Source organism: Nyctibius grandis, chromosome 3, assembly GCF_013368605.1.
Source record: "Nyctibius grandis isolate bNycGra1 chromosome 3, bNycGra1.pri, whole genome shotgun sequence".
Taxonomy (NCBI): domain Eukaryota; kingdom Metazoa; phylum Chordata; class Aves; order Nyctibiiformes; family Nyctibiidae; genus Nyctibius; species Nyctibius grandis.
Genome location: NC_090660.1, coordinates 83,745,472 through 83,771,862, shown reverse-complemented (window position 1 = coordinate 83,771,862; position 26,391 = coordinate 83,745,472). Strand labels below are relative to the sequence as shown.

Sequence of the window (26,391 nt, the reverse complement as noted above, 5' to 3'; positions counted from 1 at the left end):
AGCATTAAAATCCAGCCCACATACCCTGGTGGCAAAGGTTCTGTACTGGCACTACCAGGCTGCTGTCTTACAGGTTCTGCAGATGCACTTGAGGTGGAGGAAGATTCCCTTGGTTTTGCTGCATCTGCTGCTGTACTGTTTCTAACATTAGGCTGAGCACAGTCTGTTGCAGCTGTAGGTTCTAGTCCAGCAGACACAACAGGTAATGTAGAAGTGTGGCTTTCAGAACAGCTAGTTGCTTCTGTTGTTGACTGAGGTTCTGCTGTAGTGTTAGTGCAATCTGAAGACATGGGAGCTTCGACTGAACCTATCGGAGCCTCAGAGACAGAAGAATTACCAGCTTCTGGTGCAGAGGCAGATGACTCGCCATTAACTGAGAAATGGGAAACAAGAACATTTGAGTACCAGAATCTGATGAGATTTGCTTTTCAAATGACCAACTTTTGGAGTAAACAACACAGAAGGAATATGTTTAAGTTGCACGTATATGCCATAAGCAGCATTTTTGTCCAAGATGACAAAAAGTCACAATGCACTTGCCTCAGTTAAAACTGTAATTAAAACTTAGTCTGCAAGCCATTCTCTGTACTTCCCTACTATGGTAATTTCTTAGTTTCTGCATATCTTGGTCAACTCAACATTGTATCTTACTCTTTAGATTAGCAAAAGGTACCCATCTGCTTCTCAGAAAACAGTACTGCTTTATTTGCTTTGAAACTTTGAACTTGTATCAACTTGAAAAAAGAATCTTGATTAGTATGACACAAAAGAAAAATATTAAGAGATAAATAACTACATGAAATATGGAAAACTAAGAGGCAGTTCTTACAGATTATTTTTTTCCTTTTTCAGAGTTGAGGTACACAAACCTACAATTAAGCAAAAACCTCCTGTGTGTGATTTCGAAAAAAAATCCCCCCTCCAAAAGCAGGATTAAAATATAAAAATTAGTATTTGGCTAACGTTATTTACGTAGTTCAATGACTGAAGAAAATTACTTTAGAATCACAAAGTAAATCAATTTCTGTCTTTTAAAGAACAATACAAATGTCATCCAGCTCAACCAAGCACAATTGCATAAAAGGTTCAAAGCAGGTATGGATTTAGCAGGAAAAGGGGGCTAAGACGACTTTATTACTCCCAAGCCCACTTGGCAAACAATACAACAAAACCAGTCACCTGTAGAGCTTAACAGAACAGTATCTCAGCACAAAAAGATCTTGCCTTAGACAAGCGAAATCGGGTACGGTAGTCTGTAGCACCCCCATTAAAAGTCAAGGCCCTATTAAAAGCAGTGCAACATCATTCAGAGCTTTCATTTTCTGTGCCACTAATCAACACCAGACAGTGACAATTCTATAAACTCATCAGTTTGTAGCCCTTCTAGAGCTGGAACTATTTTTCCACAAGACTAAATATAACATGCAACATAGACTTCAAGTACTTCTCTAACAGCGTACTATCAGCTTACAATTCTAAGAACTGGGCAAATACAATTGCTCTATACTCATAACCTTATTGATACAGATTTGCAAAATTTAACCTTAGATAAGTGCCTATAAAATGCTGTTCCATCATTTTAAAGAGTTCATTTACTTTAATTCCATCTAACACTCTTAGACATAAAAAACCAGCTAGATTCTACTTACTACTTGCAATATCTATATAATAGCAGCAATTTCTTGCTTTCCCACATAGTCAGAAAAGCAGGTCAAAGAATTACAAACAACAAAACAGTCACCAGCAATGTATTTAAATTAGCGTGCCAGTTTCTTCAAGGAATTATCACTGGGCTATAAATATTTTCTTGATATGCATAATGATAAGTATGATTTTACAGGCAGCAGCAGATTTGTAAGATCTGTAAAGGTACTGCTTTTTGAACACAACTATTCCAGGGTAATACATCACTACTTCCAGCTCACACAAAACAGGTTAACTATAGTAAGACACGTCAAGACTCTGTATTATTCCAAGCAAATGTAAAGCATGACGTTAAAAAAAAAAAAATCATAACTACAGACAATCTGATCAAGTTTCTTCAAACTTCTGCTTTAACTAGCAACAATTTTACTTAAATAGGAAAAAAGCCAACTGAAATTTCAGCTTTCATTAAAAAAAAAATTCAATTCATCCACATGAAAGAGTGAATGGGATTACATAATGAAGTCGGAAACAAAATAACTGACAAATCATCAGCTCTTTTAGTAAGCTGATCTCCAAACCAGATCTATAAAACACTACATCAGCCAATTACCTCACAAATTAGATCTAAAGCAGTAATTCTGGCACCACCACATGAAATTACAATCCTGCTAAGCACAACAGTGGGGGAAAAAGGCCGTCATCAACAAATGCTGGAGACCTGTTTTATGCCTTGCCTAAAAAACGTCTCCACCAGCTGGTACAGTAGTTGAAAACTGTTACATCAGTGCCTCAGTGCAAGCTCAGTGATGATTTCATCAATATTACTATTTGAACAAATCAATTATTTTTGCAATTACCCTATCCTAATACAGACTTTAAATGGATATCTCTGCTATTGAAGAAAAAGGGAGCAACGCCTAAATAATATATATATGCCCTCTGGCTTTCAACTGCAAAGAGAGAGGAATCAAATTCAAGTTCTCTAAATGGAAAAAAGCTTCACAGAAGGCCTAATTAATTATTGGCTTTTAAAGTTCATAATTGTTTCTGCTATCTTCCCACCATACCCGCATTTCCCACTCTATAACAGAAAGTTTGACAGTCTCTGTTCTACCGTTTAACAGCTTTCTTTCTATTTAAGGTCATCTTTTTCCTCTGCTGTCACTGTAATCTCTCTCAAACAGCTGAGAAAAGGCCAAAAGTGCTTAGAAAGCAGTCATCATTAGATGCAAAGTTTTGCCAGAGGAACAAAAATAAAAAAATACTTTCTTTTCACTTGTTTTACTGTACCAAATGTTACTTGTAGTCATAATCAATATTTTTGCATTTAAGAGGGAAATGAAATTTAGTATTTGCCAATATCTGTTTTGAAACAGCATACCTTTTGAAAAAATGGAAGGCAAGGAGAGTCTGCAACACATCTCAACTCAGAGCACAGCAGTTCCCTGACAGCACTAAAAATCAGATTTATCTAATGGCAAAAGAATCTTAACTATAGTTACTGAAATTAATTATGAAAGAAATGTGATTTTTTCCTCCAGACAATCAGTAATATGGGACAGAGAGATGGAAGTTTTGGATGCTTTACATCTTCATCAGAGAAGAGAACTGATGGGAAAGCATGAAAGTTAGTACATTTAAGAATAGATCTACTCCAGAAAAATTCACAGAAGTGGACACACAAGATTATAAATTCAAGCCCAGAAACATCCTTTCAGTATTTTTGAAATCTAACAAAAAATGTACAGAAAAAGTGGCTCAACTTCAGACACATTTCAACCATTCCCATTCTTACCAGTGCTGTTGACAGGCTGAGCTGCAAGTGGTTTTGGTACTGGTGTATTTTTGGGTCTGGCTGCAACGTGAGTAGGAGATGGTGTGCTGTCTCCATTAACAGCTTCTACACAGAACGTGTTCTCTACTACAGAGTTGGAAGGTACTTGATTATCTATCCCATTAGAAATGTCACAAGCAGATCTTGGTAAAAATAAAAGATCATTTTAGCTTACCACAAGCAACATGTTAACAGTTATGCAACTAAACCAAATCCTATACTAAATCACGCTAAAGAAACAAATAAAGAAATGAAAGTAAATTACAACAGTTTATAACACAATGTTTGCAGCCTAGATAACAGTCAAGTGCAAGACCAAAACAACTAAGGAACAAAAGGCAAATTTTGGTTTTGAGGATTTCAGATACTTAAAACAGGTAAGATTTTCCATTTCCACTTCATCTTTTACTTGTAACGACATATTAGAATTGAGTTGGGCAGACTGATGTGCCTGCCACATCTTCCAAAACTGCCTTAGGGACCCTTCCAAAGTGCAGCTATGAGAAGGAAAACTTTCTCTCTCATTAAGCAAGTGGAACAATTGGTTCTGTTTGTTGTATCTCCAAAAATTATTCTAGTCATAACGTAAGAAAGTAACAAAAGTCTCCCTCAGTAAAAGGAAAATAACATGAGCTTCTCTATGCATAGGCAGGATGGGACATTGTGAGGACAGATATACACAGGCAGCTCTGTGTTTACAAGGACATATGGAAATAAATGTAGTGTAAGGGCTTGTGAATGGAAAGTCTTGTTTAATTACACTGTTTTTTACTTAAATATATCCCAAAATGCTTAAAGCCACCCACCAGAGACACATATTGTGAAAATTACATTCAATGCCAACTCCCCATCTTCTCAAGCAGTAGAGGCTAAAAATTAAAGAGAAGTTAAAAAGATGACAAAAAAACGTAAGAATTGGTAGAAGTCCCACTTTGCAGAGTAAGAAAGGAAGAAGCAGCATTTCTATGCTACCTTACCCAACTCCAAAGGAGTAGTATAAACACACAACTAAAGTAGTATTCCTTTTCAACTCTAGACTACAAACCCAATTTGCTTCCTAAAGATATGCACATAAGCTATCTTAAAACTTTTCTTCATCTCTTAATTTTAAAACTGTAAATCAAAACTGATGGATAGTTGTATGGAAAACTGCTGTAATCAAAACATCAACATTAAGAGCAAGATCCCAGTAAAAGCCACACCTCCAGCAACAATAGCTGTATGAAAACAAATGATTGTTACCAATATTTCAAAATGGCATGCAGATGGGTTTCAAATCACTTTCAACAGCTCCAAACCTCTCTAAAGAAAACTAAGGAGAAGCAACTTTTTATCCTCACTCCCTCATATTGGGCACCCACAGGGGAAGACAGACAAACACCCACATATCCAAAAAAAGAATCAAGTTGAACATACAAGGACAAATCTGTCCCTGCCACTCAAAACTGTATGTTTTTTCAGTCCATCGTGTGTAAAGAACTTAAACGGAAAGGGGTTCACTGCAAGGTAACTGAGCAGGCCAGTATCATTAAATTGATCTGAATGTTGACCTATTTGACTCACTAGTGGTGAGGGGGCAAACAATCTACTCCTACTTCTCTCCAGGCAGTCCTTGAACTGGTATAAAGACAGAGAAGCCAAGAATGAAGCTCTAAATTGATCGCAAAGCCTTTTTCTTGCGACTTCAGGTTGAGGCAGGCAACCCCTTTGCCTCAGTGTTCTCAATTCTGCTTCCTAAACTCAATACAAGTCTCTTAAACAACTTCCTGATCACGACCTTAAAAAGAAACTGGGTGAGGGAGAAGTAATTTAGGCTTTTTTTTCTTCTTCCTTCCGTTCAGATGGTACATTGCAACAAGTTGGTAGACACGAATAGAAACGGTTCTTAAACAGCAGAAGAAAACGAATTGAATAAGTACATAAAACCAAACCAAACCACTGCTCCCCTAATCTCTCCTGCAGCATTTGGTAGACGTCCAATCAGATGAATTTTTATGTTCAAAGGACTAGACATCCAAGAGGCAATGATAAAGTAGAGGAGAGCAGACTATCAGCAGAGGAAGAACAAAGTTGTAAATTTAATTCTTCTCAAGCTAAATTATGTAATTATCCTACAAGCAATGTTTCTAAAACCTGTGGTAACATAATTTAGGGCTTGACAGTTAAAATCTATTCCCTTCAAAATAATTTAAAAAAAAAGAAACAAAACACAAATCCAAACATTTCAACTGATAAATTTGCTTATATACTTCATATAGGATAAAACACAAAAATAAATTCCAACCTGGATGTACTTCTTGCTGAATCATCTCTGCTTTCATGCACAGCCTCGCCATTCTGCTGAACTTCTACTGAACAGTAAGAAACAAATTCAACACAAATATTCTATTATATCTGTTTGAAATCTTGATCAAAATATTAGCGTCTGATTTAATTATTTTAACTTACTGGTTGCTGATGAACTGAGATTTGTAAGAGATTCTTGTTCAACAACCAAACCATCTAGCACAACTGTCAGTTCACCTGTTTGCACCATGCCACTCTTGTTTTCCAAAGAAAGTTTCAACTGTTCTTTCACCTTCTCCACTAAAAATGGAGTTGGGGTGTGTAGAGGGAGAGAAGGAGAGAAGGGATACAGGAAAGATTAAATTCTAAACAGCATTAAAAGAGTCTTTCAACACAAATATGTGATACATATATTTAGTTGTACAAAACTGAACATAAGAGATATTCAGATGATTCAAATCAACATAGAAATCACTAAGGAGCTGTGTAAATTTACATCTGCTGTGGGTAAAAGCACAGTTTATTGTAAAAATAAATTGGCTATTTATATTCTATAGATATGCTATAGGATCCACATGGTTTCAGTACTTTGTTGTTAATGATTTTCCCAGGTTTGCTGTTTCCACTAAGCCCTTTTGAAATTATGCACTACTTACATAACATGAGAAGGCTTAAAGTCAAACAACTTCTGAACTATACACCCAAATATTATAAGTCACAGGGAACCTCATTCTACAACCACAGCTTATGTTCATTTCTCATTTCAGTTTCCAAAACTAATTCTAAGAGACAACTGAAAAGAACATCACTTTGAGGAAGAAGTAAATGCAAAGGCTGCACAGAGTCCTTCCTCATTTTTAAAAATTATTTTTAGTAAATCCTTACTCGCATTTTCATAGATCCCAACTCCAAGGACTAAACAGTAACAGAGAGGATACCCCAAATAACCAAAAATTAAATCAGAAACTATTTTCACCGAAAGAAACTTTGAGATAATTGAGATACACCAAAAAACGTGTACATGGTGCAGTAAAAGAATTCAGTATGACTGATAAGCAATACACACATTTGTAGAGAGACATACATAATCCGGAGGTAAAACATGCTGTGGATGCTGCATAATTCTCTGTAAATCAGCTACTACTAGTACAGCAGTTAAAGCTACATGTCATAAATCCAAACACAGTCAGCTATGAGCTCACATTAATCAGATTAAAACGCTTAAGGCCTTTTACTATTTGTGGTCTCAGATTAAAAGATGAATTTTTGAAGATATACCACAATATTTCCCTCCATATGATAGCATTCCAAGCTAAAGTTAAAGCTCACTGTGCACTTCTATGCACTAAACAAGTGCTTCCTTGTTTTTTTCATTCTGAACATATATCATAAATGAACAACAAACATGAAAACAGGGAAGGCTACCATAAGCTATTGCCAGATACCCCCACGCTGTTACTTTAAAGAGCAGGTTCTACAGTGTAGTTTTGCAGCAGTTCCTAGCAGACACCCACTGCTATATTACAATGGATTTCGAAGTACTTTAAATCGCTGGAGCAAGTACAAGGCTCCCAAATCTACAGAATTATTGATTTAGCAATCTGCATTTGGAAAATGGTACTATCTGAAAGAAGAGAAAGAAGAAACCAGCCTAGTGCTGAGTTGTTAAATTAACGTTTATAAATCATTGTTTCTGCAAAGGGTGATTGGTTCAGCTTCTACTATTTTAACATTATGTCCCCAAACGAGATCAACAGTTGGCAGTAATCCAGCTGAGCCAGCAAGAAAGCTGGGAGGGGTGTGGGCAGCAATTCAGTACTGGTGGTGTTTAGCAGGAGAAAGTAACAGCACTAATTCTGAAGTTCCTGGATTTAGAGGACTTCCCCTTTACATTTTCTTCAGTAAAGAGCCTTTCAAGTGCTGCATTTTAGATTAGGTATCAATAACTGAACGACTGAAGGACACCAATCAGATTATTCTACTACTGAATTATTGGATAATTCAGTGTGTGTCAAACTGCTGACTTGCCCACATCAGAAACACTGCACATAAATTACTTTTGGTGCAATGTACAGCTAAATCAGTCAACTATTCCCTGAAAGAATTTGCCAAGGTGTTGGATCCTACATCCCTGCATCTACGGTAATAAAATATTAACTGTTTTGTTAGAAATAGTTAAAATATTAACTATTTTTTTGCAATCACTATTACAACCCAGTTTCTTCTGAGACAGTTTTTTTTTTAATTTAAAAATGAAGCAATTTTTCTGCTTAACTATGGAATCCTGGGCAGAATCTTTACAATACTGCTGAAGAAACCCCACTTGATTTTGGACCCTGTTTCAATTTTCTATAAGAATCAGAAAAATTAGGCTTTTTTCTGGCTCTCCTTTCTCCCCACCTCCCTAAACAGAGCTTGCAGGTTTGTATATCTAACTTGTGAGAAAGCTTAGAGATTGGTTTAGCTGGAATTCTACTGCCACTCTGGAGTGGAATTTAAAGTGTGGATTCACCATCTTCTTGTACTAATAAAAAAAAATCTAAAAAGCAAATTAGATAACGAAGACCTGTTTTAATTCTATTAAAGACAATTAAAATTAGAAGTTACAGAGAACAAAATAATCTCTAATGTACTAAAAGGAAGTTCTCAATTTTTTCATTAATCAGTGGTTCCTACTGCTCTCTGGGCAGCTAAATTGTGAGGGAAAAATATTCAGCTTTTCTATTAGTGGTTCCAGAGAAGGAAAACATGAAAAATTACATAGATGGCTTTTCTGAAAGTTTAGACTTTTTTTTTTTACCAAGTCTAAAACAGATCTTCTAGCAAATTAGTTATTAGTTTGCCACAAAACATTGTTTAATCACTTCCACTTTTACTTGATTTGTAGTAACTCATACTCTAATGTTTGTTTCAAAATTACTATATCCCATTGTTACATTTAAATTGCTCTTGATAGCACAAACATCTCTAGAAGAGACAAGTAAAGACATCAACTGCAAGTCAGTTGTAATTGCACGTATAGTTAGTAGTCTGGTTGCCGGTTTGATATATAGATTAGTAATAATAATTCTACTTTACTCAAAATATCCTTCATGATAACTTACATTTTCTATTGTGTATTTCCAAAGCTTGTCTCAAGTCTACAGTGGCTCTTCCTAATAAAGCATCTGCTTTTAAAGTGTGATGGCTCCACACTCTAAATTCCAGCGTAGTCTGTGGAGTCACATTCCTGCATATAAAATACATTTTTAAAAAAAATATATACAGATTTTAAAGTATTTGTTCTTGTTATTAGGAGTATTTGAACTTAATTCACTTTCTCATATTAATTGTATTTCTTGATGTTAATTAACTGAAAGAAGTTTTTGTACTGCAAGGGGAAGTTTTTAACCATGAACTGCAAACACTATGATATTTATACTTAAGATCAAACTTAAAGTCTGGAGCATGTGAGGAGCATTAGAATAACCTACACTAAGCTCAAATCTCAGTTATATAAAATATATCTTAATTTCTTTATGAAAGACATATTTTCACTTATTCCTCGCTATTCCAGAATTCTAACTAAAAACTCGCATTATTAAACGTGGAGAAAAAGGTGGTAAGTAATTTGTCTGTCACTAGAAAGAAAAATACTAAATATTAAAAAAAAAAAAGGGAAAAACAACCAATCAGGTACTTGCAAGCGGGAAGAACCCACTTAACAGGTGTCAGCTTGCCATGAAAGTGTTAATAGAATATTATTTGTAGTATAGGGTCTAGTACTACAAGAGTGCTCCTGGCTGTGAAAAATGGAGTAGAACCACTGTACTGCAAAAAGTCGAAGGCCACATATCCATCAGTACTGGATACAGAATGTTATATCAGCATTGATGAAAACAATACTAAAAACAACCTCCACCCTCTCAACAACAGGGCTAGCTTTATAGTCGCTTGAACTTGTTGGACAACATGGATCATTTTTGCTGAAACCCATGAGCAAATATATTTTTGCATTTTGAATAGGCTGCCTTCTAATGGAAGTCTTAATAAAAGACCAGCTCAACAAAGAAAAGAAAAAAAAACACCTACATACAGAGAATATATTGCTGGTGCTCATGCAGACCCATAGAAGCGAAGGAAATTTGGTAAGCCAGAAAGTTCACTTATCCTCAAATAGACTGGGCAACTGAAGCAACAATACCGTTCCAATAGCCAGAGGAAGAGGGGGACAGAATACCTTTATATATAAGGGTAAGAACCTAAGTAAGTAATACTGATGATGGAATGAGTTTGTTTGGCTGTACTGTGCATGCCAAATTACCTCATTTCTATCAGCTCACCAAATCCTGTCAAATCAAACCTGCCTCCTCAACAGAAACTCTGGTCCCTGTGAATATACTGATAGCTCTGTAGTTGTGCTAGTAATAACTCCTGGAAATCATTGTCAGGTCCAAGACTATATTATTTTCTTTTGCAATATTGCAAAGGGCTAATAAGCTCTACTAAATCTGAAACATTGAGAAATGTGGCACAGGAATACCCTACTTGCTTCAGCCCAGGTCTGTAGTTAATAAGTAAGTGTTCCCAAGCAAACAATTCCCCAAAGCTAGGTGTATTGTACCACTCCCCACTCTCCAGCACTGTTATAGGAACTTGGCGTGGTTCCTACTACCAACAAAGTCGGCTATTGCACAAAGACAGGTCAGATGCTGTAAAACATACTGGCCCATCCTCAATGCCACTTGATAGTAGCTCTGCTGTTTCCAGACCCAGACCTGAAAGCAGCATGATCTTGCTTCTATAATAATGCGTTCTAGCCAACTGCACAGAGCAAGACTGCCAGTTCTTCACAGAGTCATATTCACATATGCCTATACCTGTAGCACAGTTAAACCAAATTAAACCACAAGAAGATTAAAAAGGTCAAATATTGTGGTAAGTTGCAAGGTCACTTTGCAGTAAACTCTGTGTATCCCTTTATTAGGAAATTTAAAGGAAAAAGTGCCCTTCCTCGTAACTACTATTTATCCAGCTGAGATTTTTTTTTCTTTTTGAAGCTGAGAATGACAAGGTTACAATTAGTAACATCTTCTAGAGAGGAATCTTAAACTTGAATGGTCCACAGTGCTAACAAATATCAAGAGTATACCATGTATACCAACTGTATGCAAGGAACACTCTCTGTACGTAAGAATTGAGAAAAAAAAATTCATTTGAGATAAATATCATCTTATGTCTGCATTTAGTCATCAACAGCCAGAGAAAACAACGTAGGCAGCTAAGCTTAGTAAATATTTGCCTGCAATATCTGCCTAATAAATAGTATTAAACAACCAAAAAATCTACTTACACTGTCAGCTGCTCATCCCATTTTGGATTTGAAGAACTACTTGATTTTGCTGTTTTCTTAATTTCTCCATCTGCAGTTAATTCTGTGTAGAAAGTTGTTCCAAACCAATTCTTTTTCCGTTTCAGTTTGGCACTAGAAACTAATAAAATACTGCTGCTGAAAAACAGAGAATATGCTGTCTACACAACATATTAAACATAGCATGGCGATCTTACTCTTCACCTTTTCTACTGCTGCTGAACATAAAGAGGTCAATATTAAAATGGTATCTTTTGTTTTCAAAAGCTACTTTGTCAGATAGTTGAAACCAAGTGTGACATATGTTCACCACGTACTGGCAGAATGGGTTGGAGAGACAGCAAAACAACTATTTAGAGACAAACACTGAAAATCATGTGGGTTCTTCTGTTTGTTTTCTCATTGTTCTTCCTGCTCTTCCCTTAACTGAAAAATATCTAAGTACAATACATCCAAGAGATTATCAGGCAGGTTTTTTTTAATTATATGTATTTATGAAAGCATATGCAGTTCAGGCCTATTTCAAAATGCCCCTGTATAGCAACGCCTGTATACAAAGCTTCATTTCCTTGCCTATATTACTTGTGTGGTTAACCTGTGGTTTAACACATTAGTGTTAAAAGTAAGAAATCAACTCTCAAATTTCCCCTATTTAAACAGCTGGCAGATGAACTTAAAAGTTTCAGCTAAATATTCAACAATTAAGAAATAGCAAATGACCAAAGAAGCTATTTTTCACCTCCGAGTCACTGGTGAGGTCCTCAGTGCTCCTGAACATAAATCTGTTCTCCCACTTCCTCGCCCAGCTGAGGAAGTCACTATAAAAACCAGCCTAACTGCCAACATTTTAAATTCTATTTCAGGCAGATCTTGTCTTCAGAAGACGACACTGATGAACTCACAGCTGTATCTACCTGCTGACTATGCCTCCTCTATCGTTCCTCCCATACTTCAGTGTGATTCTCTTTCCCTTCACTTTCAAACTAAAGCAAAGCTGAGTATTTTCAGCCACTTGGAAATAATCCTTCCCTGTTACTTTTCTGTATGGTACTTGCTAATTCAAAAATAAGTGGAAGTCAAATAAACTCTCTGAAAGGGAGACAAAAAAGGTCCGTCATGTATTTCTGGATTACAGTATTCTGAGATGTATACATTAGTTACTTAAAAAGTTAGTGGTATGCAACCATCCAAGATTCTAAAGACATAGCCATGGACTTTTACTTAATTTCCATCAAAAGGTGCACACTTAACTATCTCACATTTGAAAAGTCCAGCCTATGTCATGCATCACATGTCGTAAAAGGGAACTGTAACCTTGATAATGATGAAAGATTATATGTAGAAGACTAAAGCCATAATTTCACACAAGTAATATTTTTCATCTGAAATCATGATATATTTTTAAGCTTTAACAACCTCTATTTCTTCCACATTTTTTTCTCCATATTTTGCTTTCAAAAAGCAACTGCTACATTTGTTAAAACATAGTTATTTCGTCATAATATTCAAGCTTCCTTTTAGTTTCCCCCCCGCCTTTTATCTGATTAAGTTTTAAGTCATTAAGTTTTGAGTCGCAAAACATGAAAGGAGACCGTTATCATTTTTGGTTAAGACTTCTTTTAAAAAAATCAGGAGTAATAACAAATACTAACAAAAGACTTCAAAAAGAACTAAGAAGGCAAGACACCTCGCCAAGTATATTTGGAAAAAATTGTCGGCAACATGCTGTAACTGTCCAAACTTGAACAAGTCACTTACCACTCCATATGAATTTCCTTGTCTTCAAAATGAGTACATGCTACTTGCTATCTTTATAAAAGTGCTTTTTAAGTATAGTTCTTGAAATACAAGTCTAGATTCTACAGCAGCATACACTAATCTGAACATAAACCAGTGCAAGTCAGAAATACTACAGTCCCACACTCCTGTCTGCCACTTCTTTCCCTGTACCACCATCAGCATTCCTCTGATCTTGCAATAAAGACTGGTTAGAGAACTAAACCTTCAGAAAACTAATCCTAAAAATTTTACAGATTTCTTCCTACGTCGACCCTTGAACCAGATGTCTTGAAGTCAAGAGAAGCTCCAGCGCCAGAAAAATACAAGACTACTTAACATAAGGAGCAGTACAGTACAGGATATCAAAATGACCATTTCTGCATACACAGATCTGAAGTTATGGGTCATTTGTATAACTCAGTTTGTTACAGTTATATATATTCAATCTACAGGTGGCTCCATCTATGCTATTAGTTATTAACAGTTTTGATGATTCATCACGTTATCATTATCTTACCCTTACACAAGGTTAATCAGTTTTAAGGTTCCTCTCCTATCTAATTTGACAAAATACCTCATTTTTTACATTGTCCAACAATGTATTTTTTCTCAGATAACCTGGCCATCTTTGGACCATCCAGCATGATGTATCTTTCTTGAGATATAGCTTTTTGTAAGATATAGCATCTTACTCGTGTTTTTTCTAAACTGTTCAAGATAGCCTTAATACATTCTTGGTCATGCATTCATTCTTACTTCAGGGTTCCCAGATTCCTCAGGATCCCTGGTAAGTTCAAGGTATTTATCAATACTAAAATAATACTTCTATACATACATACACACACGTACATTTATGTATATGTATATTTATGCACAATATCTAACTACTTGCGGGTAATTTTTTCATTTTAAATTACTGTAACACTGTCATAATTAGCTATCAAACTTGTTTACCTAGATGCATTTTGCTTATCTTCAGACTACAACAAGTCTTTATTCTGCTCTGCCATCCCACAGAAAGAACAGCTAAGACTGACACCGCCTGTCACATCCCTGACCAGTTCTTATCCATGAATAGCAAAATGTATAACCTACTTGGCCTGTTCAACATCTATTGAAAAAAGTCTGCCCAACACAATCAGACATTTCCAGAATTGCTTGTAGCCCCCTGCGTTTCCCTTCCAGCAAATACTGGGATGGCTGAATATTGCCTTGAACTATGAGAGCCAGCACAGCAAAAGGAAAAAAGTAAACAGTCACAAGATGCAACATAGTAAATTCCAATTGGATAAAAGGAAAAACATTTCACAGTGATGTGGTTTATCAACAGAACAGGCTACCCAGGAAAGCTGTGTAATCTACAGCCGTTGAGATACTGAAAATTCAACTGGACAATACCCTGAGCAACCTGATCCAACTTCAAAGTTAGCCCTGCCTTCAGCAGTAGAGTAGACCAGGAAATCCCCAAAGGTCCCTTCCAACTTAAATTATTCCATATGGCTGTGTAATCCAAACTCCTGCCCTAAAGATAATACAGAATACCTATGTTATTCGCAAAAGATGTTCACCTGATATGTAGTCAGAGACCTTAAACTTTTGAAGGGATAGCAGATTTTGTGATCTGCAGTTCTTCTCCAGCTTCACTATAACTTTGCACCCCTTTTCAGCTTAGGGGTCACTACAACCGTCCATATTTTTTTGTAGAAATTCAATAATATATGATCCCTGTACAGAAGTTGTGTCATTAATTATTTGTTCCTAAGCAAAATTCCCTACATTTGTCCCTACTGTTGTATCAAATCTCTTTTTCTCATTTGAAGAGATCATTAAACCCTGTCATCCAACTCACTGCATAACCTCTACCTAACTTCATCTACATATATTGTAGTCATACTCTTAACTGTAACATTAAAGTTATTAATTAAAAAATTAACTACACTGATCCATTTTTTACACTTATTTCAAAGATTGCTTTTTTAGAATACGTATGTTTTCCTGTAAAAATTAGCATGATATGAATCACTACTTGCCTGTTACTTGCATCTGTAATCTTCCATTATGGTTGTTACTTGTATCAGATCTTGGTGAGGCTGTGGCCATGTCAGAGGTTTAGGCTTTAGCCTAAAAAAAGGCACACAAGTAGCTTATTAAAAAATATTTATCTCTGCATGTTAGTTACAACTATTAAATAAAAAGTGCAACTAATCGGCAAGTTACCAAATGTTACTTAGGTATGGCAGAACGCATTATTCTGTAACACCAGTTTAAAAAAACAATTACTTTGGAAATTTGTCCCACGTTATCTTTGAGGATGCCAAGACACTTCAATAATGCATACATTTACATAGTTTAGAACAACTGTGTAAGGCAAAAAAAAAAAAAAAAATTCAGCTGTGATACATCAATATTCCTGTCTCCAGAAGGTACGCTTATGGCTTGATTTCAGATGAGCTAAGCACCAACAACTTCAAATGAACAAAATGTCAGAAACGTTTGCATGCTTGAAAACCAACCTGTCCCCAGAACGATATACTCAATAAATAACACAATTCACACAAACAACATTTGAATTTTATCCTTAGATTTGACATCAGCTTTCTATACCACTGTTGTCCACCCACAAATCACTTCCCTCATCTATAGAGACAGTAAGCACTTTACAAGGACCTCCCCATCTTATCACTCGGTGACTAAAATAGCGTGGCTCTGATCTTAGTGGGGCATCCCAGCACTTGAAGCACACGCACACAACATCACTCCTGTCCTCCTGAATTACTAGACCTGAAACAAAGCTACAAAATATTCTCTGTTTCTATCAGACTACTATTAGAAAATAATATGTACATTTAAAATACACTTTCCATGATCTGGATGAACTTCTATATATTTATTTCTGTGAACGTTAATTGGTATCAATAATAATATGGAACAGTTGTCACCACATCTTTTTCATCGTGCACCTCTATCTGAAAAATTTTTGAGGACACACCTCCAATATGGGTATATTTATTTGTAAGTTACATATAAGTACTTCTGTGCTAATATATTATGTACATTATAAAACATATAAAAATAGAAATTAAAAAGGATGAGGTGAGGATGAAATAAACAGTATTTTTAAATTTTTATTATTAATGGTATAAAAAACCTTTTTGCTCTCATTAAAAAAATTGTATTTTTTTGTGAGAGCCATGTGATTGAATATGCGTCATCATTTTTTAAAATGTTGGCTTAACACTTTGTGATACAGTGATTTTAAGGTCTGATCTAAACTCAGCTTATTTTAATACTTCGTTTTAATGGCTGTCATAGCTGCAAAAAGCAACTTACAAAGACACGTACATTCAAATGAAAGTGCATCACTGGCTGCACTTACTAACTCATGATACTCATTTTTCATTCCCATCCACTTAATTATACAAAGGTTTTTCTTGAAATTTGGCCAGTAAATTTCCATCTTCCCCAATGTCATTCAGTCGTTATTGCAAACTAACAGAAGGTGTTGCAATTTTAGGTTTTTAACAAATGGGTTCAAAATCCTCCGAAACTCTTCATTTGGAAGATTTTTAAACCGGTGAGGAAATTCTGTTTCCAAGTGTAAGTGTACAAATATGAGAGTTTTTATAGATGACACACATCTTTTCTAGCAACAAAATCGCACAATGACGGAAACATTTCCAAACATCCATTTCCAAAACATTCTCTCCATAGCATGAGTTTCTTTTGAAAAGCAGTCACCTTCTTGCTCATTGTTAAAACATCACCTTCACCTTGGAGGGACACGTTAAGTGTCCTCATTTTTTTTGAGAATATCTGTTAGTCAGCATACTGCTGACAGCCACTTGTCATCACAGAACAGGTCAGCAAATTCAGAATATTCATCTTCTTGTGAAAGAGAAATGTGTAAGTAATCTTTAAGTTTTACAACTCTTCTAAGCACTTTGCTGTGATAACCAGTTAACCTCTGCATGGTACAAAAGATATTCATGGTAAGTCCCCATGTCATTACAAATTATTGTAAAGATTCTACTATTTAAAGGTCTTGTTTTCATACAGTTAAACACACTGATGACATCCTGCAGCACTCTGTGCACTTCTGGCTCCAACTTCCTCCAACTTCCTTGTTGCTTGCCTACGCATGATGCAGTGAATGAACTCCATGTGTGGTGTTCTCCTTGTAACCTTACCCCAGAATCCTTTTTTACTTCAGTCAAAGCAGCCACTCCATCAGTGGTTATACTTGCACAGTTTTTCCATTTAAAAAAAAAATCTATTATTAAAGAAGTCATCTACTGTTAAGAATGTATCTTCTCTGGTACATCTTTCCCTAGTGACTTAGTTCTTTGTGTATTTCATTATCAACACAGAATCTAGCAACTACCGTCAGCTGAGCCACGTTACAAACATCTATATTTTCATCCAGCTGTATAGCAAGCCTCCCAGTCTGTGTAATTTGTTCTAATATTTGTTTCTTCAAACCTTTGGCAATGTTTTCCAGACATCGTCCAACAGTATCTGCTGACAAAGGAATGCATTTTAGTTTGTCACCATATTGTTTTCCCTGCATTATTTCAGACATTTTCACTGCAGCAGGAAGATCAAGTGTTTCCCCAACGGTATGTGGCTTCTCGGTCTTTTGCTATTGAGAAACCTTAAAAGAGGCTTCTAGAGATCTATCATTAAGTTTAGTGAAATCTTATAAAGTACTAGACTGAGTATCACAGGACTTCAAACACTGCTGGAAAAAAATGTAGAGGTTTGTCTTCATGTTCTGGATGCTTAGTTTTTAAATGCCTTACTAATTGTGATGGCTTCATACTATCATTAGCTGATATCTCAGTGTACAGTATTCTTTTAGGGTGAAGTTAATCATTAACAACAGTGGATATACATCCATATTTCAAATAGCCTTCTTGATAAACTCAAATTTTTTGGGCCAATATCTTGTCAGATCTAACTGTCATTGTTTTTACCTCGTAATGCGGCTGACCAGCAGCTCATACTAGGAGTAGGAGAAACATCAGCTCTGCCATGTTCTTGTTCACTTGTGCTCACATTATTAGTATCACCTTCAATCCATGGTCTCTTTGCAGGAATTTTTTTTAATCCACTTGTCCATTTTGTGAGGGTTAGTTTAGTTAAAATTACATAACATAATCCATAAATCCACCTAACCGGGCACACATAAACTGCACACATTGCAATACACTGAAAGCGAACGAAAAAGTGAAGGTGCTACTGTGACACCCCTCACGTTAAGGAACAGCAAATCTGCCCTCAGGACACCTCGTAAACCATAGGTGACACAGGACCATCTGACATATGGACTGAGTGAGGGTGCCAGTGTCAATACGTGCATTAAATAGAGCTTAATTTCTTTCTTATTTTTCAGATAAAATATAAGTCCTAATATTTTCCTCCCACATCTCAATGGATGGTCTTGCGCACCCCACTTTGGAGCCACTGATATGGAAGACATCGAAGGAGCAACGCGTGCAATCAATTCTGTGGCAAGTAAACTCAAACTCTTCACAAGAAACCAAGATCTGCAATCCAGTTCTAATCATACATTAAAAAATTAGTTTAGGCATACTTTTATAACTGACAAAGGATGATTATTTTCACTGGGGTTTTTTCCTCCTACTGTTCAACTGTTTAGTTAGTTGGTTGGTTGGTTGGGTTTTGTGGGCTTTTTTTAACTCTACTCCTAGCATGCACAAAGCAAAACAAATACAGAAATAAAGTAATAAACTGTGTCAAAGTCCTCAGGTAGACAGTTCATTGCCTAATCTACTCAAACTTCAGGTTTCAGGTGCTGATTTATCTGCAAGGCATACCACCTTCCCTAACCTGAGTTTCTGGCTCTGCTTGCTACTAAGCTGCTAACTGCATTTGGAAAACACGTGTTTGCCAATCTCCTGATACCAGGGAAGTGAGAATTCACTACACTTAGCTTTGCATCTTTCCCCTTGAAGGAAAAAATGACCATAATGGCTGGGAAAAATGATTCACAATGCCAGGGAGATCCCAACAGAGGATGGAGATGAAGCAAAGTTAGGCTTGGGGTCGGCTGAAGGGCTGCGTGTTTCTGCAGCAACTACGTGACTGCATCCCACATCAGCAGTGCCCCGATGTTCTCTTTCTGCCCCTGTAAAATGAATATCCTTCTATAATAAAGTCTATCTTATATTCTTGCCAATATGGTACACCTAGGCACATTTACACAACAATGATTACAGTTCCAAATTTTTAGTATGTTGTAAACAAAATACTGCATCAACATGTATGTCAAATACTATTTAGAAAAATAAATTAAAACATATGGAAGTCCAAAAAAAGCATTTAAAGTTTTTTAAATAAATATAAATTTTTATCAACAATACATGCAGAGAGTGTTATGTCATATTTTATATCCAAAAGGGCTTTACTGAACAGAGCAAATTAGGTCAACTGACTGATTCTGGTCTTGTCATGTTCCAAAGGTTCCAAAGCTGCAGCCCCTCCGCCTCCTTGTTTAACTGATTACGAATTATGAACTGGTTAGGAATGAACCAGAAATTTTCTCTGAGTCAAAAGAAGAAAACTCATCAATTGGTTTTTCTAGTAACTTTTATTTCAGGAATACATCAAGAAAATTTATTTAAGGCTTCAGTCATCAGTTATTTTCATCAGTCCAAACTCAGCTACTGACATTCATAAATGAAGTTAACAGGCTATTGTCCAATCAGCCTTGATGCTGATTGGTTCTCATGGGAGAAGAGAGAGCCTGCTCACAATCATGATGTTTGTAATTTTCATTCAAGATCCAAAAAGCTACTCTTATCATATTATTGAAAAAACAAACAAGAAAGTCTTCACTGCCTGATGCACACTGCGTCACGCTCACTCCCAGTCAAACACGTCTTTCTTCCAGGTAAACAAAGCCTTCAGGAAGACAAGTTGGCCAAGATACTTTGTACAAGATGAAGGATCTTATCTAGAGCTTTGGACACTTATTACTCCCTGCAGGCTGTCTGGAGATACGGCAAATGCTGCTGCACAGTCGAAGAAGAAAAGTGTAATCCAAAACTTAGCCTCTCGGCCTTTGATAGGAAAATTACTACCACGATGCAGCCATGGCGGGGTGGGGCAGGACGGGACACGGGACAGCAACCCTATTTATCGCATGAACTGTTTGCAGTAGTGATAAGAACAGTATTGGTGACCATGTGTAAGGTACTAGTACTGATTGTCATATTCAAGAAAAGGACAGGACATGAAGAGCACTACTGGGACAATAAAGAAAATGAAAGAGCAGTCTAAAAATAATAAAGACTGGAAGTAAATCTGCTCATCATCTATAAGTATACCAGAATTACGTAGAAAACAAAAATAAAGGCTGCTGAATTAAAAGAATAGTGTTGACATAAGTGTTTCAAAAAAATCTCACATTTCTGGGGGGCAAGGTTGCAGCAGAGAGAGCGAGCAAACAAGCATACGCTTGGAAGCTTCAAGGGCTAGCAGCCTCCTGTCTTTATGAGCCAGAAGAAACTATGTCTTCATAGCCAAAAATAACCAAACTTTCAACTAAACAAGTTGTCTGATCTTGGTGAGAGATGGCAATTACACAAAGTGATGATATTCATTTGGAGGATTGAGAAGTTTTCACAACCAGGGACAACCTCAAAAGGAAAATACCAGGACTTTCTTGATCTAATTTGCAAGAAAGCCTATATGAGAAAGAAAAACAGGTGATGAAGAAGCACTGAAAGATGGAGGTTTTTTTGAAATGAACAATTTTTTAAAGTTTTATTTCAAATAATGCAAGCCCTAACCACTAATGGGCAAGGGAACACTATGTCCTATGGGCACTATTTACTGCTTTCTTGCACCGTGCATGCACTTCTTTTTCCTCAGCCCTAAATCCCTTTTTCTTATTACTCAAAATAAATGTCCGGTTTGGCTACTGAACATGTTGATTAAGGGTTAAAATCTTTGAGGTTATCTCTACATAATCTTAAAAAGGGGATTACATAAAGCAATGTAAGAGTCACCATCCTTGTAGTTATAATCCTCCTGAAAATCAGGGGATTAATTCTATCAGGGCTACAGTCACCACACATGCCCGAGTACGAACTTGCTACACCTCTTTATTCAAGTTCTACGTTAAACTTCATTGGCCTACAGGATGTGAAGCTTTACTTTCAGAACTGTTTCACTAACACATACAGCCCTCTCCCTCAAATTCCTGGACACTAAAAATTAATTAAGAGAGAATCTTTAGAGCCACACAAAGATCATAGGTATCACAATGCTTCTGTATAAACCATCCTTATCATACATAACTGTTATATCAACTGGAAGAGTACAATCTACTCATTAAACCCTATAACAGATATGTTAAAAATTAGTACTACTTCAGTTGTATAAATTATTTTGGGTAACTACAGATCAATTAGGACAAAATAAGACCCTAGCAAAACCATGGAATTGCTGACATAGTAGTCTATTAAAAAAATAAAGGATCATTTCCTAATTCATGTGAATCAACAGTTTCATGGAAGCCAGTCTAGTTAACAGTAACAGCATTTATAAATTTACACTTTTGTGAAAAATTTTCTCTAAATCTCAAATTAAAACATCGGAAATAAAAGACAACCATGGTAGTGGATATTTTATTAATTTACTTTTCAGTCTTTAGTAGAAGATTTACTTATTCATGGAATTTAAGCACATATATTTTAAATTACATTACCCACTTGGCAACGAATGCGCCTGGCTGGAACTTACTATTGTGCTGTATTGAAACAAATGATGGTATTTCTTGTGAAGTTGAAAGCTAAAAAGTATCACTGGAGCAGCAAACACACATTTATAAATTGACTGATGCTTTTAAACAGTAATTGAGGAGATTCTTCATGAAGAACCAAGAAACTCAGATGTAGAAGAGTATAGAAACCAACACAGAAAGTCCTTTCCTTACTCATATGATACCACAGGAGTCAAGCTAGGAGTAAAACAAAAAAAAATGTAACAAGTTTAAGATAGTAGGGTCGAATTATCTGTGATATCATCTCACAATGGATGGAAAATCCTATCACACAAAACAGTTAAAATATAGGAAGAATGATAAATCTGTAGAAACAAGGAGTTACACAGCATGGCTTTTCAATTTAACTTTAAATCAGAAGATCTGCAAATCAGTAAAGTATCAAGGGAATATTTATCCAAGAAGCACAGTCTCCCTCCCCCACAATTACCTGCAGAAGGTCAACCCACTAAAAAACCAACCAACCAAACAAACAAAAAACAGTGACATAGCCAGGAACTCAGAAACCATCCATAAAGCTGTGGTAGAGAATTTCACAAGTCACTGTGTTCCTCTGCTGAAACTGACTGCAGTTTCATCTGACATAAGACAGAATACTTAACAGAAAATAAATACAATTGTAATTCAAAACGAGTTATATTCAATCACAATGTATTTGGGTTTACTGATGGTGCTTTAATGACCTCTGATTTATTCTCTTGCTAATCTGGCACTTCCATGCCAGAAATATAGAACATGGTGGAAGATGGAAGAGAAAAAATAAACACATATTACACCATGAATAAGCACTGTTGAATCAAAAGTCTTCCTGAATGCCCAAAACCAGAATATGAAAACTTGAAATTTAGCTGTATAAATGCACCAAGCAAGGACAAAGTAAGTAGATGAGTAATATGCCTAGATATTACTAACCTCCCCACTAACATCTTTAATTCAATTTACTGGAAATATAAGTAGCAATTCAGTTGGCTAGGTAAAATCACCACAATGCCATAAATATTATTTTTACTATGTCGGAGCATATCTTCCAAACAAAAATTGAAATGCAGAAAAATCTTTTCTCAATAGATTTTTTTTTTAAACAAGGAAGATCATCTATTCAAGATTTTTCCTACCCCTCCTCAAGCAAAAAGGTAGGAAAGGTTGAAGGAAGAAGCACAGGCCAGGGAAGAAATAAGTGAACTGAAACTCTTAAAACCTATGGCTATTTAACACAATAAATAGTACTATGGAGAGTCATGGGAAAATAACAATACTGACATTAGCTACTTTTCCTTGTTACAAAGCATAAACACACACACATCAGAAAGGCCATGTTACTTTGATTATAAAGTCCTATAAGTAAGAAATCCTTAAAATTAAAAAAAAAAAATGAAAAATGTTTTAGATTCAGATTAGTAATCTATCCAATGACACAATCATGCCTTTATCAATATTATTTAGTGCTGGATTACCTGAAGCTACCACAATACTGCCATGGTTCTATCAATCAGGTGTAAAACTGAACGATATGTACACTGTCACAGTATTAGCAATATGAATTTGTGCTCTACACTTCAGACATTCCCTTCCTGTTCTCCTGCCTCCATACACACACTTTGTTTTCCAGATGGGATAATGCTGCTGGCAACAACCTCCTTGTTCCTTCAGTGGAAAAAGAGGGCCTGGAGGCAGGACTAGAAATGTGGATGATTTCCTACTCTCCCCAATACAGCGGAACAACTGTCTTTCCTGAAAGATGCTCACAGAGTTGCTTTGTTGTCCTGTACTGCAGGCTCCACCATGGGCAAAGTCTCCCAGGAACATCCCTCCTTCCCACACCTCACACTCCAGAAGATCAGAACAGCTACAGTACACGGGGATTCTGACCCTTACAGCCTCCTGAAATCACTGGTCACTTGTCCAAAACTTTTAGCACTGTTGCAACAATTGGCCTTTTTACATTATCAAAAAAGCCAATACCATAAAAGCACAAGATAAAACCAAAAATAGGTGTTATTAAGTGGTGGTAAAACCAGAAATAGAAAAGTTAGAGAAGCATAGTAGCTTTTATGATAATATAGTTCCTAAAAGAGCATACTAAAGGAGTTACGCAACAGTCCAAAATAGAAGAGACAGCTTTTAAAAGCAATGAAATTGTTGATATACCAAAGAAAACTTAACTTTCCACTTTTCCTCTTCAACTCTCAAAAAAGGGTTTACCTTCAATGGAGGGGGGCATGGGAGAAGGGAGGGGAGTCATGACTCCTCTACAACAAAATCAAGAAGTGTAAGGTTGGAAGCAAGTTTCTTCATCTGAAAATAAGAACAAAGTGAAATGGTTGGGGGCCCCAAGAACAAGGAGGATGTTGTAAATACCTTAGACATTCGATTAACCTAGTTATATAAATAAACAAAGGGGAGCCTTTTTTTTTTAATTTAGATGGGTATATCTCACTTCAGACAACTGGGCCTTGAAAAGATAGTTTCTAATTAGGATGGCTGTATTTCACTTCAGACAACTTGGCCTTGGGAAAACAGAGGCACAGAAACCTAAAGATAAGGGAGTTGCAACAGCTGCCTTGAAGGACATAGCTTACATGACCTACGTGATCCATGGACTGAGTTTGCGCAGAAGCAGGGGTCAGTCAGCGAACACAGTGAGGAAGACTATAAGCCTTCATCTGAAGACCCCTGACGACCACCAGAGAAAACGACTGCGCATGCGAACGGACATTTACGTATATTAATGAGTTCCAGGAAATCTCATGACTATGCAAATGAGTTATTGGGACTCTTATGACTATGTATAACTTTATGGTATATAATCTCTGAAAATCTGTAAAATCGGCGGAGCACTCATGGTGGATAATCCCCAGTGCTGCCCAGCGCTGCAATAAAGAATGCCTGCTTAATAACACACTCTGGTGTTATTGAGTTTTCTTTCTGACTCCTTACCCAGCTGCACCTCGCTTCCCACTTCGGTGAGGAAAGTTAGAAAGCAAGGGGGTTTGGAGATCTCCGATTTTTGTATCATAAGTACAAAAAAAAACAAGAAAAGAAAAAAGACCTTTTCTTATCTCAGATGCAAGTAAATTTCTTAACAGATTCCTTCCCATTCAGACTTCCAAAATCCAGAATTTTTATTCAATGCAATTCTGATCTGAAAGTCTATTTCACTATTTATCAAGAATAAAAATGGCGATAATTGCTAATCTCAGGAGGATCATTAAATTTAAGTGAACACTCTCAACACCAAGACCCTTTAAATTTACATATATTCTGATCACATCTCCACGAAAGGCACAATATTTTTCTAATTTTGTTACAGTAAATGGCATGTGTGCCTAACTAACTGATTTTTTTTTTTTAAAGAAAGAGCTATGGATATTAATTGTATTCCTTACAGAGAGAACTAGTAATTCTATATAATTTTTAAAAAAATAAGGGTATGTCCCTTTGACATTGGGAAAGTTTCATCTTAGAAACTGGTTACACACAAATAAGAGACGAGATCTGTTTCAGGTCTGGAGAAGAATCTGTAGACCCAAAAATGTGTTGGCCTTTATTAAACTGAGCAGGACAGTAAAGGATCATTTCTACAACTCATCTTGCCTTCAGCAACACTAACAAAAAAATTCTAAGACTGGACACTCCCTAAACAGATATCTTTGGTCATCTACAACTAAAACTACAATAATATTTACACCTAGGCAAATAGAGAACTTTAAAGTCAAAGTTCTATTTCCTTGAATGCCTGCTTGCTACTTTAAGAAGGAATGGAAAGACTACGCTTATCAGCAAGGGATATCCTCCACAAACACCAACACGGCCACCTGAGAACCACTGAACTTTCTGCTTGATGTCGGTGACAAAATGAATTCCTGGTTCTTCATGAAAATTTCATCTATCCCCTTCCATTTCAAATGTCCTCTTCCTTTTTAAGATCTACTATTGCAAGCTAATTCAAAGTGTCAGAAATCCCATGCTCATTTCACACCAAATATACGGTAACCAGCAATATACTGTGAAGCCCAGTCAGTACTTTGTTTTAGGTGTGATGGACTAGGGATACAGCGAAGAGACACTGTGCAGGCCAAGGTATTAACTTTTATTAACCAGTAATTTATTGGTGTATGTGAGGAGAAAAACCCTCTCCTGTGAACAGAAGCTTCCAGAAAAAAAGCTATATTCATGAACATCTTATATATTTAATCAAAATACTTGTTGGTTTGATTCCTTTCAATAGGATGCCAGAATTTAAAATACTCACACATTGTTCTACAACCCTTCTTTTCAGGTACAACTAATTAAATGTAAAGGTGGTGAAATGGTACCTTGACATGCTGCAGACATTTAGAAGGTTTCCTTCATGTATGCACTACGTTACACTCACCTCTTAAGGAAGCAAATTGTTCAAACACAAGGACAAACTTTAAGAAAAGGAAAATATTGTTTAGTAAAACTATTGTTTTAATTATCTCACATTACACATCCTTCTAGCTAGCAAGGAGTTTAAAAAGGTTTATATTTAGTTTTAAATGAACATATTGTAACAGTTACGCAGCCAGTAAGCCCCCCTTAAAATTACTAAAAGTTGCAAAAATGTTAAAAATATTTTTTTTAATGTCAAATAGAAAGCTTCAACATTTTTTAATTTATTGAAATTAAGTCAAGGAACAGAACAATATCTACAGACTAATAAAG

General features: G+C 36.1%; 1 protein-coding gene across 3 annotated transcripts in view; it reads right to left on the bottom strand.

The window, feature by feature from the left end:
* Positions 1-26,391, bottom strand: part of WWP1 (WW domain containing E3 ubiquitin protein ligase 1) — a 65,988-nt gene that overhangs the window by 23,110 nt on the left and 16,487 nt on the right. The window contains exons 2-8 of one of the 3 annotated variants that reach the window (XM_068395828.1): positions 14,927-15,017; positions 11,100-11,238; positions 8,872-8,996; positions 5,930-6,067; positions 5,766-5,832; positions 3,443-3,624; positions 25-373 (exon numbers count right to left, since the gene is read on the bottom strand). In XM_068395828.1, coding sequence (XP_068251929.1) covers positions 25-373; positions 3,443-3,624; positions 5,766-5,832; positions 5,930-6,067; positions 8,872-8,996; positions 11,100-11,238; positions 14,927-14,996 — 1,070 coding nt within the window. In that variant the 5' untranslated portion in view covers positions 14,997-15,017. The remainder of the gene's footprint in view (positions 1-24; positions 374-3,442; positions 3,625-5,765; positions 5,833-5,929; positions 6,068-8,871; positions 8,997-11,099; positions 11,239-14,926; positions 15,018-26,391) is intronic. The other 2 variants (XM_068395829.1, XM_068395830.1) reach the window with 2 other exon arrangements.